Raw genomic sequence first — 19,246 nt, forward strand, 5'->3', positions numbered from 1 at the left:
CAAAATATTACCATCAGTCATTAAAAAAAAAATTAGAAAAAGGCAGGTCAGAGAACTACAGCTTTGATAGGGCAAAGTGCAAGCAATATGGCTACATAACAACACAGCTACACTCATCTAAGAGCTCTACAGAGTTGAGGAAGTTACTGAAGGATCAAGCTGTTCTGACTTGTGTATTTTCAATTCTATTTAAACTGAGTCATTCAACTTCCTCAGAAACAGAGAAATACTCTTCTCTACAAATTTCATTTTCCTTTGTACAACACAATCAGGGCATAGGGATAGAATTACATCAAATCATGCGACTAAATTAGATTACAAGCTGCCAAAAAAAGAAAGCTCCTTTCAAAAGCATCCAGCTTTCTTAACATTATCACATTTTATGGAACACAGTCTACTTACTTTACTGGTCATATTGTAAAATGTATTTCATCTTCTATCTTTGCATTCTGCATTTGATTTATATGAAGAAAATGTGATTCTCTGTACTTAAGCAGTAACTGCACGATTGACGGCAATAAATTTAAACTTTTTTTTTGCCTAAGGACACGATTCTTCAAAACAATTGCTCCCCAACATCTGGGGAATTTCTTTTTCAAAAGGAATGCATGAAGCTGGGGCATTAAGTTCATGATCTGAGCAGCTGCACATGGAAGGCTGAAGCAATTACCTGTAACATCAGCTCACAGTCATCTCTTCCAACAAAAATCATTTCTCGTGGCAGCCTATGCCGGGTGCCTCCACTGCTCACCAAAAACCAGGATGTTAAGCTCATTTTCTGCTTAGCTGATAAATCCTTGGCAAAGCTACGTCATCCTGCAGTGAGAAAGAAAGAGACAGAGAAATTCATTTTAGTTATTTTTAGCCACAGTTTCTGCTCAGCAAACACTGTGAGCAGAATACAAAAAGCCTCTGAAAATACAGCATTCTCAATAGCATGTACTGAATCCAGCAATCACAGGAAGCAAGAAGCTTCAGATTTGCATACTCTCAGGCTCTGCTCCTTGCAATTGGGCAGATTTAATTGGTAACCTTCTGCAAAAGGAACAAGCAGCTAGTTAATGCCAAAGTTGTACGTCAAGTTGTCAGAAAGCTTTTAGCATTTGACCACTGATTATCAAGATAATTGCTACAATAATGCTTCACTATCACAACCAACAAACAGTTCTGTAGCAAACATTCACAAAATACAGCAAGTAACTTGCACGTGTGTCATTACATTTTCCTGTGAAAAAGAACTACCTCATCTGATTTTAAGCTCAAGTCCTTTGTACAGCACCAGTTCCATTAAATTAATGAAACTTTTGCTTATTTAATCTCAGTTTTTCAGGATAAAACATCTATTGGAAATTTAACAGTGTGCATTTAGTATTGCAAACAAAGCAGAACAAAATTAACAAATTAGAACAAATTATCTATAAGTATGAAATCCAAAAGAAACATTCCTACAAAACTTTGCCATTATTTATCAATAAAAGATCCAACATATTCCATAAAACAGAAGAGAAAACCCATAGCTATTTAAAATGTCATAAAAATGGACAAAATCTTTTACAGAAAACTTCTCCACACAATATGATTTACTTGAAACTGGACAAAAATATGGTTAAATTTCTCTTCAGAGCAATTCAATGGCTAGCAGTTGAAAAAAGCTTTAAGAGTATTCCAAATCTCTCCTAAAGAAAATGCAAGCCAAAGCAATTATTTCATTCATTCATAACCACACTGTATTCATTGAAAGGGAAGCTAAAGAAAATCAAAAGCAAGCAGCCAGCTTTTCTCTCAGTACCAAATAGCTGGCATTTCTCTTCTATTTATATGTCAATTAGTGAATTTCTGCAAGGTTAGCAAATGTACTCTAAGTAGACATAAGTCTGTAGTGGACTTGAGCGTACTCTTGAAATTCAGAGTAAGAATTCAGTGAGGTCCTCAAAATGAGGGCTAAAGTGGAAACACTGAATAAAATGACAATACAAGCACTATGCCATCAGACAAACTACAATCAAGGAGATACCACAAATTAGTAAAATATGTAAAGATAATGAAGTTTAAGTCAAAACAGCATGTGACATGACAAAGCAGATTTTTACAAAACAGTCAAAAGGTGGTAAAATGTACCAGCAGAGCTGCCAATCCATTTTAAAAAAATTCTTCCATGTGAATTGCAATTGCCAATGCAATTCACATGGAAGAATTTAGAATGACTTAATGTGCTAAAGAGCTACTGAATAGTAAAGTAAATATGCATTGCAACAGTATTCTATAGTAATACAATAGAATTATCTTTCCACAGCTGTATCACAACACATTCAAGCGAAACATATGTCTACTTAATGTTATCTGACTCAACAGAAGTAATACAACATCTCTAACATATTTTACTCCTAGAAACTAAAAAGATTAAAATTAAATCTACAATAAGAACTTGCTGAAATAAAATTTAAAGTGATGTAGTTACTAAATACAGGTTTTAACAATTGAACTGGATTATTCAGCGCCTTTGAAGGAAATTAATATTTGTATTTTCAATTTCATCTAGTTTAAAATGACAAGATAAACTGGGTCAATCAAATTACACTTTTCAGTTCCCTTTAAGAGAGGAAAAGGAAGTATCACAAACAGCCAGCCTACATTCCAGCTTTTACCAAGTAAATTAACTGGATGTTTGACAGCAAGCATGCTGTTCAGTATCAGAGCTCCTCATTCTGTTTATATTTTACTACCTTCTAAAATATCCCATCTGCTTATCCTAATTACATTTGCACCATTTGGCCTTCCTGCTCTAATTTGAAATTCATCTAAAAGTCTCCAAGATTATATAGAAAAAATTTGAAAATTGGAAAAATTATTAGGTAAAAACTATGTTGTAGGTCACACAGGTAGACTGACTGTAAAAGAGGAAAACTATTTTTATTTATAAAACAGACAAGTAGGTCAGCAACTAGAGCTAGGGAAAAATAAACCAACACTCCAAACTTCCTACAAATGATAAAGCCTGACAACAAACAGATTAAATTAAGCTATGTGAAATAATTTTAAAAAATGCATTATACAAAGCAATCACTGCCACACAGCTTGGCAGAACATTTGTAGTTAAAAGTCCATCACCAGTTCCATCGAACTTAATAATGTTGTTCTTTTGAAACAGTTGCTGTCTCAACTGCAAGAAACCATCAACCTAGATACATATTTTATTTTAAAGTATTCTTTAGAATAAACCAATGCCTTTGATCAGAGCTATGCTGCAATCTGCATAGCACAACTGGCTGAAAAGAGGATCCAGTAGCAACAGTTGCTTAATATAAGAACAAAATAAGTGCTTCAAAAATTTGATATGGAACTGCATACTTATTAGTCATATAGACAGTATGTGGACAGTTACATTGCACCCCAAAAAGTTCATGAAAGCTTGCAATGTTTTGAATAAACTGCTGTCTCAAGTACCCTGGCTGTAGTGCTCTGAACAATACAAGGATGAAAGATGCTTCACTGCCTTTTCTATAGAAAATTAAATTACTATATGACAGATGCAAAATCATCACAAGAAGTGTCTCTTTGCAGAGAGTAAATTCAGGTCATGATAACTACTGCAATGAAATGTTATGGTTATACAGGGTTCAAAAAGCAATTCTTTTCTTTCATGAATGCTTATCAATCCTGTTACATGCACTGACACCACTTACAGCTCAGGAAATGTACTGTGCATTTTTAGGGGCTGGGAAGATGCTCTAGTCAGGTTTCACTGTCCTACTCAAAAACCTCTTTTCCTTACCTAGCCTTTCCTTCTGCATGACAGGATATTGTCCAGATGGACCTGTCCTACTCCAGTACAGACTACACTTTTCAGATGCAGTATTTACAAAAAATACTTCTACCCTAGAAAAAAAGAATTTTAAATGTTTTATCGAAGCGTTTGGTTTTATTAGTATTTCCTAAAATGACAGTATTGTGTTGTAGTCTTTAACCAAACTAGCAAACATTTCCTCAAGACTTGATCATTCAAAGCTTCATTCTTGATGCCTGAAAGTCAGTGGCTGAGACATTTATGGCAGCTGCAAAATATTTCCTTGTCTGCAGAAAAAACAGCATTTTATGGTGCAGGACTACAACTTTCAAAAGGCAGCAACCAGCATGTAGGAATGAACATGTGGGTAACAAGCCATTTGAAACAGATGATGCAGCAACAGAGAAACTGGCTGCATCATCCCTGTAAATATACTTCACTCCTAAGAACTAAGATACTGCAGCCAAAAGATGGGTGTAACCCATTTCAAATGTCTAAAGAGACACTGCCAAGATTAGTTTTGATACACTCACATTATTGCAAATAAAACTTCTTAATAATCTGAAATTTGAGCATTTTACAGTCTACGTTTTTGTACTTGCCTGTAACCGAAAACAGCTCCAACTAAAGTTAGTGAACACTGAGACAATCCTACAGAGGAACAAAAAGCTATGTTTAAAATTAAAATTAAACCTAATATATGTCTGAAATTCCAACTTTTAAGTACTGCAGTCCTCTACATTAAGACTGAAAATAGTGTAATTCTAATGGCATACAATTATCCTATTATTGTACAACAAATTCTACTTATGAATATTTTAAAACAACATTAAAAAAAGCCCTGCACCAAGCTGAGACACAGTACTGACAGAGTCATAAGCCTTTTGTGGCTCATTATTTGCCCTTATAAGTTCCTGTTTCCAGCTGCTAAAGTATTTGTTAAAATTAAGTTTACCTTCTCAGCTACCTCAATTAAGTATTTGCTAAAATTGAGTTTACCTTTACAACTACCTATGGAAATTTGGGGAAATTTCTGAAGAAATGACTGAAATATTTCTAAAACAATGTTAGAGCAGAATATTCTATGTCAATTTAAGAAATATTAGCTGTAACTCATCTATGCAAATTGGTATTGAAATGTGGCAGAAGGCCTGAGTATCAGTTTGTACCTTGTATTATTGCTCTTGTACAGATCCATCCAAATGGACAAAGACAAGCAAGAGGCTTTTGAAAACCTTCCTCGTGTATATTCATACAACAAGGACAGAGATAAATTCTCTCAACACATCTGTCTTACACAGGGGTAGTTAAATAAATTTGTGGAGCATGCTGTTTTAGTATTACAGTGCCAGTTAGAACAAAAATAAGGCACCTTTTTCACAGTACTTTCAACTCATCCTGTTCTGAAACAAACAGGAGGGGTAGAGACACAGGAGAGAACACCACCACACAAGGACAAGACACTCAAACCAGACCTAGACAGATTTTGGAATCAGGACTCATGAAAGTAAATGTCAGAAATAAATGACAAGGGACAAATCAGAAATGAGAGCAGTGATGGAGCCAGTAATGGCTGGAGAAGACCTGAAGTTGAAGCTGGTAACCAAATCACAAAAAATGCTGTCAGCAAACAACACTCACTGGAAAAGTACCTCCCATGTCTCCTTTATTGACTATTCAATGTAATAAAAAAGACCAGTGCCAGCAGTTCTAATTTTGACTGAAATGGAGAAGTGTATGCCAAAGAAATAAAACACCTAACTGAAGGTAACTTCAACCCTGAGAAGATTATTGTATCCATATAATCAATATTCAAAAGTGATCTATGAAGATAATTGATTTAAACCTAGGAAGCTCTAAGTGGTAAACAGCACAGTGACATTGTCTACTCTGCCAAACCCTCTGAAGTGGGGTAGTGTAACACACCAAGTGTTCCGCGGGCGATCATAATTAACCTACTTACATACATGCATTGGAAAACAACCTTTAACTACATCCAAGCATATTTTAATCAGGACTCTGCCGTACTCAGGTTAAAACAAAGAGCTTAACTGTCAGTTAATCAGTGTTCTTCTTCCTCTCCTCATCATTTGATTAGCCTGTGCCTTATTTACTGCACATCACTAAAAACCCTTCCTGAATTATTAACTTCCTCCTGACTTCATCTGCCATGCTCAACACCACCACATGAGAAATTCATTAACACTTACGGTAAAACCTGCACAAGTAGTTGAGAGAGGGTTTCATGTAAATGGGGAACTGTAGAGCTTTTTGTAACACTGAAATATCTCAGTCTTGAATATTTAAGTTCCAAACCCATCAGTAATTCATTTTAAAGTACCTAGTTTCACACAATATACTGGTATTCAGATGGTCTCATTTATTTCTGTTACATCTCTGAATGCCTAATTCTTTAGCAAAGTAAGTTAAAACCACACATAGGGTGGCTAGAAAATTAAGACCACTTTTCCAAAGGAAAAGGAAGGGCTCATCTGCCATCAAAGAACTATAAAAACAGGAAAATAAGTCATGCTCTAGGATGGCTTCTAAGCATTTAGTCATGAAACTCATGAAACTATCCTTGGTGCTTTCGTAATTCCCTGCTGCCTTCACTGCTCACGTTGCTGGCATCCCAGAAAGGGAGACAGAGGGCTGCACAGACAACAGCCTCCTTACTGAAACTATTCTCACCAGCTCCTAGGGCCAGTACACCAAGGGGTTTTGTTAACAAAGAGGGTATCTTGTGCAGGAAAAAACTCAACAAAAAAAGCAAACCCAAACAAAAAAAAAATAAAATAGGAAAGTTGCAGGACTGAAGAACCTTCTGTTAAGAGCTGGAATTCAATCTACAGAAGCCTATGTCATGCCACAGTAGTGTGTAATGTTGCTCCTCAAAACCTTTAAATAAATAAGTACCCATCTAAATTTAAATGGCTTAGGTTAATGATCTATAAAAATATTTTTTCAAGTATTTATGACCTTTTGTGCACTCATGCGTAATTCACAAATGTTAGCCATAAAGGTTAATCAAAATATTCCTTTAAAAGGCTGTTAAAATAAAAGGCAAAGGAAGCACAAATAAGGTAATTTATGCTTTAAACCATTGAAATTCTTCATCAAAATGAGAAGATGAGCTCACATATTTAGGAAAAATGACCTAAAATTCCTAAGTTTTCAGAAATTGAACAAACTATTATTATTATTATTATTATTATTATTATTATTATTTTCAAATTTTCCACTGATTGGAAAATTCACCTGAACACATCCCTTTAGAAACACTCAAATGCTACATACAGCTCTGAACATAAAGGTGTTGCCATTCTCACCAATATAAAGAAATATTGATATTAGTTATAAAGTTCATTAAAATTTTATTAAATTACTGGACAAGAGTGGAACTGGATTGAAAGCATACAAATAGGTAAGCAAAGTGGAAGAAAACAGGTAACTCAAGTGAAAGAAAAGGGACTTATCCATTCAATTTAACTTCCCTGCTCAAATGGGGAACAGGACTGTGCCTAGGAAAACTGCCCTTGTCACTAAACCAAAGCATCTCATAAAAAGCTGTTGTCTTCTCTCCTAAAATTACTAAGATGCAACTGACAGGGCTTGGAATGATACCCTTGAGTATTCTGCTTCTGGAGTATTTGACCTGGTCCACTTTGGCTCAAATACCTGAATTTGTCCACAATTTCTTGAAAAACAGATGAAAAAATCATACTGAAGCTTTACACTATGTCAAAAAGACGTCATTTCCAGTATGGACGGGAAGATGTAGCCATGACAAAATTTTACAGCACAAAGGAAATACTGAGAGCAAAGAAAGCTTCTTAACCACTACTCTGCAATACACTCTCTTTTACCTTTTTGCCCTCCATGCTTTCAGTCTTGTGGTTAATGTTCTTCTACAGAGAGATGGAGGAGGAAAGAAGGCAAAAGAAAAATATGTAAATCTCCTCGAATCTTATGTCTGAAAAATCCCCAGAACTTTTGTTTATATACAGAGAACATCTACTACATCCACTATTATAAAAAATGATTTTTCTAAAGCTATTTTAAACTTAAGAAGAAAAAGAAATAGATATAACTAACAGATGAGAAAAAAAAAAAGGCAAGAATCAGGGCATCAAGTTCAGTCATGCCCTCCACTTCTTTAATTAGGACAATCCTACATAGGTAGATATGAACATTACCTATACTGCCTACCATAAAAGACTAAAACAACAAGAGCAACAGGAGGAGACAAGCTGGACCTAGCACAGATAGGCCACAGACTCCTCAGCAGCATTTGAGGAAGAAACTGCCTCATATTTTAATTCCAAAAAAAAGGAAGGCCTTCTAGCTGTGAATATAACTAAGCATAAAAAGAAATTTTCCTCCTGCATTCAAGGAGTTTGAGATCTCTACAGAAGGGACTCACATACTCTTCTTGCCCTACAGGTCACCCCATGCATCTGATGGAAAAAGGACAAGAAAGCAGCTCAGGAGGCTGCTGGCCTTTGTCAGGCAGCAAATCTGTGCTGTAACATTGTTGCAGCTCTGGAACTGCACAAGCATCCTCTCTGGTCCAGGTCAGAATTAGATCCATGTCTATTTTACCACTGTGACACACAGGAATAGCTGTCAGAACAGCAACTGAAATAGACTTCTTTTTCTGCCAACAGTGGTGCTGCAGTCAAAGTTGCTTTGGGGTTTTGATTTTGAGGGACAATGACTTAAAGATCTTATCCTACTCTCTTTTTTATATAATAATGACAAAAAAAAAATCCTGAGATCATGCCCTTTGCTATTACACAAGTATCAACATACAAATACTGCAAAGGAATGTATGAAACATAAGGCTTACATGATGGCTATCAACCATTTGAGTGTCACAGAATGCAAAAAGATCTGGTCCAGTGACAATTACCTGCCGCTATTATTTCATGTGGGCACCAGTGATACAGTCAGGAGAAACCAGAGGAGTATCAAGGATTACAGAGCAGTCATAAAGCACTCTGGAACACAGGCAGTTTTCACATCAATCTTCCCAGTCATAGGGAAGGGTTGGAAAGGGCTAACTTAATCTGGAGAATCAACAAATGGTTACAGGACTGTGCCACACAGAGGTTTGGCTACTTACACCATGGGGCTGACTTTGAAAAACCTGGTCTGCTGGGGCACTTTATCTATCAGAGAAAAGGAAGAGAAGCCTTGGACACAGGTTTGCCAAGCTGGTGAAGAGGCCTTTGAATTACAGTTGCCAGGAAGGCATCACAGAAACGTGGTAGGATGGCTTCTGTGACTGAAGCGTTAGAATGGAAAGATACAGGGTCTTTAGGAATGGTAGGCAAGGCAAAAAGGAGGGGATATCACCCTCCATATCAGTAACCAGCACAGAGCTCCACCTGGAGATGGATAAGGAGCTGACTGAGAGCTTATGGATCAGGATTAAAAGGAGGGCAGGAACAGGTGTCATTATAGTGGGTGTAACCTGTAAGACTGAGCAGATAAGGTGCCCTTGATGGACAGACAGGAGTGTCCTCACATTCACAAATCCAGGGCCTCATGGAGGACTTCAACCATCCCAGTATCTGTTGGAGGGATAACACAGCAGGGTTCCTGGAATGTACAATCACAGCTTCATTCTGCAAGTGCTAGAGGAGCCAACAAAGAGGGGCTGGTGGACCTTGTTCTCACCAACAAGGAGAGGTTGGTGGAGAATATGAAGCTCAAGGACAGCCTTGGCTCCATAGAAAAGTTTAAGATCCTTAGGGCAGCACGGAGGGTCGACAGAAAGCTCACTCCCCTAAGGACTTCAGGAAAGCAGACTTTGGCCTCTTCAGGGATCTTCAGTCTCTTTCTTACAGTAGGATATAGCCCTGAAAAGAAGAAGGGTTCAAGAAAGCTCTTCAATATTCAAGATCACATCTTCCAAGTTCAGAAGAGATGCATTCCAACAGAGAGGAAGTTGGGTAGATTTGCCAGGAGACCTGCATAGATGAAAAGCAGCTTCTGGACAAACCCAAACTCACTCAAAAAGAAGCCTATAGAGGACTGAAGCAAGGATAAGGAGCTTGGCAGTAACAAGGTATGAACAGCCACGGATCAGGCGAGGAAAGCTAGTGCCCTAAGGGAATAATCTGGCCAGTGATGCCAAGCACAACAAGAAAAGTTTCTTTGGCTATGTCAAGAAAAAGGAAATACTAGAGAAAATGTGGGGCCTCTCCAGAAAAAAAAGAGTGACCTAGTTACCTGGGATATGGAGAAGGCTGAGGCACTCAACCACTTTTTTGCCCTGCTCATCACCAGCAAAAGCTCCAGCCACCTACCCAAGTCACAGAAGACTAAGACAGGGACTGGCAGAATGAAAAACCATCCACTGTAAGAGATGAGGGTCAAGACCACCTAAAGAACCTGAAGGTGCACAAGTCCATTGACTCTGATGAGAGACATGCAGGTCCAGAGGGAGCTAACAGGTGAAGAGGTACCCCCAAAAGAAAAATAAATTGTGAAGCTATTAAGGGGGAATAACACCAACATATCACAATCCCTAGATATAGTAGAAGCCAAGAGATCAAATGGTATTAAGAATAGCTGGCTGAAACAAAGTCCTACACCAACTTGACAATACAATAAAATACTGAGTTATCTTTACAGAGAATACTGGTAAACAAGTAAATCCTTAGCCTGATTAGAAAACTTTGCTTAGGTATTGTACATGAATACAGTCTTACACAACAATCACAAGCCTTTTTATACATATATTGTTCTTATAGTAATGAGAAATACCTGAAGATTGAATTTTTCCTTTTAAGTTATCCTATCTAAACATTAAAACTTACTCTGTTATTGGCCACTAGGATAAAGCTGTTAAGACTTGAAAAAATTATCCTGTTTTATTCTTTGATACCAGACAACGACATTTTGCATTTATTAAAGAAACAGCTCATTCTGCATTCCTAATCTTTACAATAATTAAAAAAAAATAATTTCTTGTGAATGTACTTCTCTGCAGCCTCCTCACACTGAACAACAATACTTTCCAAATGCTGCTTTCAATAAACAACTAAAATAAAGGCAAATAACTGCTTATAAGAGTAGCTTAATTTATGTTCAAACAATCGAGTGTTCATTTTTTGTCCATCACTCTCATTCAGATTAAGGAATTGCATAAAAGAAATAATTTTAAAAATTCCCTATTTCACATGGTCAAAAGAGGTCACCTCTGGAGAGATTAGCACACCAAGTATGCTAATAAAACATCTGATAAGTAGCCTTTAGAAACTATTGTGGCAAGCCAGCCAAAGAAATCATAGCCAAATCATCTTTGAGAAAAAGTTCCCTGTGATGAAAGCTACAGAAATCCTTCCTTTCCCTCTATTCTGTATCACACTACACTATTGCTGAGATTACCAAATAGCAAAATAAATAAATAAACAAACACAAATCAGGCATGGCACTCAGGCAGAATGCAATCTTAAAAGAAGCAGTCAAGTCCTCCTCTTCCAGTTCCTATTCAGAGTGCCTTCATCGTGGCATGCTTCAAGTGATTTTGTAGGCTGTGTGTGATGAGGTGGTTTTATTTGCATTTGCCAAGTGCTGACCACAGCCCTGAGCACTACTGAAAAAAACAAATAGCATCTTGCAAATAAAACTGGACCTCTTAACCTCCCAAGGGTGGTGATTTCACTTTCCCCAAAATTATTGTGAAATATATGGGGTTTAGCTTGTGACTCAAGATACTTAGGATTAAATTACAGTCAAGGCAATGCAACATTTTTTCTTCCTTCATACTAGGAATTATTTATTTTGTGGGTATAAAGATAAGTTTACTTTCCAAAAAGAAGCATGTATTGAAGTAGTTTTAATATCTACCTTTCTCCTTTCAATTCCCATTTACTTCTTGACACAATGCATGATGAGTACACAGAACTTGAAAGTGGAAGTGATGGAGGACAATTCTTGATACTGAAGTTACCAATCTCCACATCCATTCATAGCAATACAGATACATAACTTCAAAAAGGCATTCAATTATTATTCTTTGCTACACCTCCACTGTAACATGAAAAACATTTATGGTGTTCCACACAAAATAGTTGATACATTCTATCCTCTCCCTTTTGGAATGCTTTGGAGCTTTTTACAATTACCCTCGACAGCCAAGTCCACAGATGTATTTTTCTTGGAAATACACTGAGTTGTTTGTTCCAAGATCAGTAACACAAGCCCTACATTAAAAAAAAAAAAAAAAAAAAAAAAAAAAAAAAAAAAGTTGGATGAACTTATTTTACAAAGCAAGCAAAAGCTCAGACTTTAGCCTTAAAGTTGCAAGAGATGTTTGCTCTAGGCAATCTTCACTGTCTGAAGAGAGGCACTGTGTGTGCATGCACAAAGCATAAAAATAATTCTGTGCCATAATTATGTTGAGCTCCATGGGTACTCTGTGACGTAATTAACATCAGGACAAGCTTAAAATCAAAATTATTTTAAACTTAGCATGGTAACTTTGATGTAAAGAGATCAGATATTTTTTCAGCATTTTTTAATTTCAGACAAAAACATTAGACTTCATATTTAGATACTTTCCTGATGGGAAGCCCTCTGCCTGGAGATTCATATAAAAATTGAGTAGAACAAGGCTTAAAATGCCTTATATTTTAATTATTTGTTTGGTTCCTTAATTAGAAGCCAAATAGTCCTAAAGAAATCTAATCTTGCAGTCTGGAATATGGCATTTCTTTAATGTTTGTCCTCCTATCTCTCTCGTTCCCATGAAATGAAACTGAAAGGTACCAAATGTAACAAACACTTTCTCAATGTATGATCACATAAAAACAGCTGTCAAAACGACAGCATTAGAAATTCAGCAAGACAGAAAGCAGGGTAAGGCATTTGCACAAATGCTAAGAATACCCATGGTTTTAATGATCCATTCTACTTATTGTAAAGATTTTAAAATGTAAATGGCTTCCCCACAGAGAAGCTATTCCACATCTGCTTGTGGTGCCTATTCAATCCTTTCCTGTGTGCAGCCAACTAACAGGAATGTAGCTACTAGCACGGTAAGTCTTAATTCTATTTCTTCTACTATCTCTTATTTACTAAATGTGATTAAACAGTTAAAAGTGAATTATCAAAATAAACTTCCAGAACTAACACATAGAGTGCATATAGAGCTCAACATTTTTATGCAAGAACTTGTTTGAGCAGGTAGATTACAACTCCTCAACTAAATCACAACCAAGAGTCCTCCCTGCTGGGTAAGCAGACTATTTTCATGTGGACTTTATAAGCCAGTTTAACAACAACTGGGGATTTAAACTTGATTCAGTACACTAGCACATATTTTGCAAAATGCTACAGCAAAAATCTGATTAATTTCAGAATACCACTGGAAAATGCTTTTATACTACTAATATTTTTAAAGGCTATTAAATGAATGCATGTATTTCAATGGTCAGAAATCTGGAGGAATCTATGGGAAGAAATCTATATAGATTTTCCATTGTAAGTTCAATAACTTTTCACCTTAAAAAACAAAAAAACAAAGGAGATGTGAAAGGGAAGGCTAAATGGGAAGAACTCCAAACTGCACATACTTCTCCAAGCATCAAACCAAACAAGAGGAAGTGGTTCTGTAACTCCGTCCACAAAAAGGGATCAAGTCATGTTTTTTGTTTGCACTTTAGTGAACAAGTTTGAAGGCTTGGACTTTTCTTAGTTTAAGAACTACCCACACTTATATGGAAGTTACTCATTTTATGTCTCCAACAAAAAGATTATACTTCAAACTCTGTTAAGCTCAGCTGCTTTGTTAAGCAAGACTGACCATGCTGCTGCTGCAGTAGAGAAATAATCTTCTGGTTAACCAAAGATATTTTACAACATTTTAAAATTGAACTAAATATGGACAAGAACATAAGAAGTTGATTAAGACAGACCATTATGAGTTCCATTGTTAAAGGCTGGAACAATTCACATCCTGTATGCTTTAAATTATTCTATGTTTCATAGAATCTTGGAACAGGTAAGGTTGGAAGGACTTTGAATGGGTTGCCTGGTTGAACCTCCCTGCTCAAGCAAGTTCATCCTAGAGCACAGGCACAGGATTGTGTCAGACAGTTCTTGAGTACCTCCAGTGATGCAGACTCCATAACCTCTTCAGGCAATCTGTTCCAGTGTTAGGTGCCTGCACAGTGAAGAAGTTCTTCCTCATGTTCAGGTGGAAGTTCCTGTGCATCAGCATTTTTTAAAAATGTATTCTCTTTCTACCACACAGTTAGCAATTAAAACTCTTACTGAAACAATTTTTAGTTACCTGAGGAAGTAAGGCTTAAGCAAACATTTTGTTTCCACCAATCATTCTTTCCAACAGCAAGCTTTAGAGAGCTAGAGATTTCAGAGTTACAAAGCTCCTAGAAGTTTCAGGAAAATGGAGAGCTGAGCAGAACAAGTTCAAAAGAAAAAGTCTGTTGTCCCACTAGAAACACTGTGCTACAAGTTCAACAATTCCCAGCTCCTTACAGCCTGCTGGCTGTGCTCATGTGCCTCCTTTGTGCTCTCACTGCATTTGAAGGGCATTTGCCACTCAAGTTATTTTCCCCCACAGAACATTGCAGGGAACAGAACAAGTTATTTTCCCCACACAAGAGTGAGCTCATGTGCATGTTGAGATTCAGTACAGTTTGGGATGCAGGACACATCCCTAAGAAACCAGACATTACTTGTTCTCCTGCATATGTTTTTCTATTTTATCCTAATAGGATTGCTTTGCTTCAAATCAAAGGCAAAGTGCTTTTCCAATGATGCCAGAATTTCAGAAGTGGGGTTTCTTTTCCCTTTAGCCTTGACTGCACAAGCCATGTACTATTGCACACTAGAGGGAGGGAGAGAAAAAATACAAACATTCCCTGTACTTGGTCCCCAAGATGAGCAGGTTAAGGGCCATCCCATCCAGGCATACAAGCATTTTTAACAAAATGAGTGCATTCTCATGGCATTGCAATATAAACACACAGACACCATAATGGATTAAAGAGATGTTTCATTAATAATGGTCCAACTGTGTCCATCAATACATCCACAGAAGCTGAACTATACAGTTAGAAAACAGCTGGTCTAGAATATACCAGTAACTAACAACTTGCAATCTTTTGCAAACAGAAAGGCAGCTGAAAAAATAAAAGAATACTGAATGATCATGACAAAACAATTAGTCTTTATTATCTGTATTTTCATTCTCTATGAACAACAGAGCTCCAAAGACTGATTTTTATTCAAAATTTATCCTCAACTTCAAAGTGCTTTTCAGTTATTTTTGCAGATTTGGTTAGAGAGAAAGAAAACTCATTTTCAGATTCTGCACAGCTTTTAATATTTGGTAAAATTCCAGTGTATGCAGAATTTATGAGAGGGAAGCAGCCTGTGCCTAAGTTTTACTAGATGAAACAGGGAAGGTAGCTTAATTAAATTTAAAGATATAAATATAGAAACAGTATGGGATGTGAAATTTATAGTGTGGCACTTCTTCCTTATTAGCAGCTCCTCTATACACACTTGTATTGCAGCAAATCTCAAGGAGCCTGCTTTGTGTGAAGTACCTTGTGTTCCCTGCATCTGCCATGGAATAGGAGTTACTATGCAAAATTAATATATACTATCTAATTAATATATACTGACAACACTAATCCACAGATTAAGATACCCTGTCATAACTTGCTTGCATGTCCAGAACTTCACAGTATTGACTTATTTTCAAATCCTAGTGTTGAAGATTCAGTGGACAGGCAAAGGGGCACTTTTAAGCCTCACCAAATAAATGCTGAAGTGAAGAAGCTGCAGTTCCACATTAGCTCATGCCATTTCTCTGCTGCCAGGATCCCAGCCCTCTCACCCCACACCAACCACAAATTCAGGACTTCTCCCTTCACCACAGCTGCAGGCCACACGTGCCTGTGCAGCTGAGCTGGGCTGTTTCAATGTTCAGCTCACCACACAAGAACTCTTGTGCTCTTCTCCACTCCCATGAACAAATGAATGGTGCCCAGAGGCTACACACCAGGGTAGGACCAAAGCAAAAGGGATGAGGCTGTGCAGGTGAGAGTGGCAGAACAGGGGAGAACAGGGCAGGACCAGGACAGCCAGTAGCAAGCTCTGCTTAGGCTGCTACGAGAACACAAGGCAATTCCACCAAATCCCCCTAAGCCTCACAGGACTTATTCTACTTAGACAAATCTAGAGGAATTGTAAGGACTATTAATACGGAATCACAGAATGGCTTGGGTTGGAAAGGACCTCAAAGATCAAGTTCCAAACCCCCTGCCAGGGCAGGACACATTCCACAAGACCAGGTTGCTCAGGGCCCCACCTCGCCTTGAATACCTCCAGGGATGGGACATCCACCACTTCCCTGAGCAACCTGTTCCAGTGCTTCACCATCATTCCTATTCAAATATAAAGTAGGTTTTCAAATTTATCCATTACAGATTAAAACTATATACTTTGTAAAATGTTTCAGTGTGTAATTTTATTCTTTTTTAACTTTCTCAGCCATATTTTATAAAACACCCGATGATCAATTCCTTAGTCTCTCATCTCATGTTGGTCTTCTAAATCTGTTTTAGATCAGTCATCCCTAATGTGAATAAGTATCATGAATAGAAAGGAAGAATTCCTATGGAAATAACTATATAAATAAAACAATACATGGACATTATTGAATAATTTTTTTAAGATCAATGGCATTGTCCCTCAAAAACCACAAAAGATAAAAATAGCAAGGCTTAATGCTTTTCTTGGTTTTGTCATAAAACTGTACAAAGGGAAAGACTCACAATATCCAAGAACTCAAGGATCTTAACCTCTTTAAACTAGTATTGTCCCACAATGCTGTTTGAATTAATTTCATTAACCATGCAAAAAATAGCAGTATGTTTGATAATATTCATACTTTTAAATTAAATTAAAGGTTTCCATTTACCTAAACTAAACAACAAATAACTCATGACTTCCTGGTTCACTCTCATGTCTTGATGGTTCAGCCTTTATTTTTACTGCCACGTTTCAAAAGACTTTATTATATGCTATAGTCTGTCCAGACATCAAAAGGAATTCATCTTGTTGGATATTCAAGTAAATACCCAGCTATATTAGCCAAACCAACTGAAAATGGTTATTGTGTGGGGTACATAAATGCAGTAAGTAAAATTTAAGACCAAAAGCAAAATCAGAAACTCTGGCAGAAAGAAATTTCTCACTTCTTAACACACTAGAACACAAGCCCTCATGAAGAGAAAAAAAAACCTTTAAAAGACTTCAACTACACGCAGGTATTGAAAGGTGACTGAAAGGCTGCATAACTTAGTTCCTTGTTCTGTTACAAAGAGTGACCTCCTCAAAGCCAGAAACCAGGCAGCATTTTGAAACAAGCCCTGTGCAATGACAATCCTCCAAGAGTTCAATACAAACCAGACTCTGGAGTATCAGTCTGCCCTAAGGGGGAAGGTGACTGTTGCTATTTGCAGCTTCAACAACACATCACCTAACATAACACATTTAACTTTGACAGCTGAAGTTGCCAATAAAGTGTGCTAAAGAAAATGCAGTCAGGCCACAAAAATGGAGAAAAGCAAAATGGGTTTGCATCCAATATGCAAGAAAATTATGTGTTATTTAGAATTTTCAAATACTAGAGAAAGTAGTATTTATTTCAGGAAAATGGAAAAAGAAAATATTGGTTAATGACAAGCAATAAACTTCTTACAGCAAGCTAAAGAATATAATGTAACAGAATTGTATTGGGCTCTGTGTTGCTGTGTAAAAACAGACCCTGCCATCCACAGATGTAATCTGCAGCACCTGAAGATCCACTGACTGCACTAAGACCTGGGGCAGACAGAAATTTACCCATGCTCAAGGAAGCCAAAAATAAAATTAAGAATGAGGAAAAGAGCCAACAAAACAAACCGGGTATAAAGATTTGGCATCAAGTGGCAAACTATGATTTCAGAAACAATGATACATTTTCTGCAATGGCTACCTTATTTCAAGTATTGTTATTGTCAAACTCAAAAAAGAATTTAAAAAAGGTTTGCAACCATATCTGGGCCTTCAAGTGATTGACTCATTTTATATCCAAGCTTAAGTTCAACCTGACTTTTTTGTGCGAATATTTTTCCATTGCTTATTATTGGTGTTCTTTTCTTCTAGTTTTGTTTTAGTTTTTGGTAGTATTCTTCTTTTAAATACTTATTCTTTTTCATAATACTCCTCCTGACTATATTCTACTGACTAATTTCAGTTCTGTGCCAGCAACATTATCTTTCTTACTTCTCTCCAACTATGACAAAAACTGAAGAGAACAAAGCCACACAGTACTATCTACAGAAGAAACAAACAAACAAAAAAACAAAAACAAAAACAAATTGCAAAAATAAAGCATGTTCATCAGAAGCCTCACTGCAGCTCCCCATAAAACAACTGGAGACAATTCTCTCCATCAGGAATCCGTTTTCAGATGAAAAACACTCATATGCTTCCAATCTTCATTTCAGACCTTGAGGAGTTCATGCCTCTTTCTGATATGCCACATAATATGTATCTGTAGGACTGATAGTGGGCATGCAATTGCACCTCTCAGAAGAGCACTCAGCAACAAACAGGCACAGGATTCCTTGTAATATATTAGGACTGGAGCTTGTCTAAAAAGAGATCACAGGTGAATTTAAAAGCTGATTAATTAAGATTTAATTCATTAAAAATATGCCACAGAATTTGTGATCAAAATGCTAGAAGTTGAAACTAAAAACACTTACCTAAACAAAGAGGCAGGAATTATGGCATACTTAGAACTAATTAATTTCACTAAGGCTGTTCAAGATTCAAGTCTACAATGACTTCATCAAAATAAAGGCTCTAAGCAATTATCACCAATCTGGCCCAATAAAATAATCAGCATGATGTTTAAATGACTATGAGAGCATGATGACTGCACAACACTTAGAAGAAAAACAGTTTTTGAAAAAGGCCTTTTATTATGTTTATCAACAAGAACTGTAAAACAAACACAAAATGATCACCAAAGCCAGTATTATCTGTAACATGAAAAAAATATACAGGTTGTATAATTCTTATGTCAACCAGTTAATATCGTTCTTCAAAACTCTTGGCTAATGCAAAAGCTAACAAGTTCTGGGTTCTCAGTGGCTCCTTAAAGGCTTCCTGACTAATTTCTGCTTAAAATTAAAAAAATATTTGTAATAGCCATTGTAACAGTCAACTTACAGCTAAAATTCAAACTGTATTTTTGACTAGTGAATCACCTCAAAAAGTCATTCCTACAAGAAGCATCTCACACTTACTTTACCTGACTACACCCCCTGGAAACCAAGTACGATAAAAAGAAAACATGACCACTTACAGAAGGAGGAGATGAATGACCAGAAGAGTAATCATCATTATTCTCAAAAAACTGGG

The 19,246-nt window shown here is 36.7% G+C and overlaps 1 protein-coding gene across 9 annotated transcripts in view; it reads right to left on the reverse strand.

Moving 5' to 3' along the window:
• The window catches only part of CEP170 (centrosomal protein 170), a 95,880-nt gene that overhangs the window by 70,685 nt on the left and 5,949 nt on the right, over window positions 1-19,246 (reverse strand). For all 9 annotated transcript variants that reach the window (XM_054514168.1, XM_054514172.1, XM_054514167.1 and 6 more), the window contains exon 2: window positions 671-816. In XM_054514168.1, the coding sequence (XP_054370143.1) occupies window positions 671-775 (105 nt within the window). In that variant the 5' untranslated portion in view covers window positions 776-816. The remainder of the gene's footprint in view (window positions 1-670; window positions 817-19,246) is intronic.

Source organism: Molothrus ater, chromosome 3, assembly GCF_012460135.2.
Source record: "Molothrus ater isolate BHLD 08-10-18 breed brown headed cowbird chromosome 3, BPBGC_Mater_1.1, whole genome shotgun sequence".
In the NCBI taxonomy this organism is placed as follows: Eukaryota; Metazoa; Chordata; class Aves; order Passeriformes; family Icteridae; genus Molothrus; species Molothrus ater.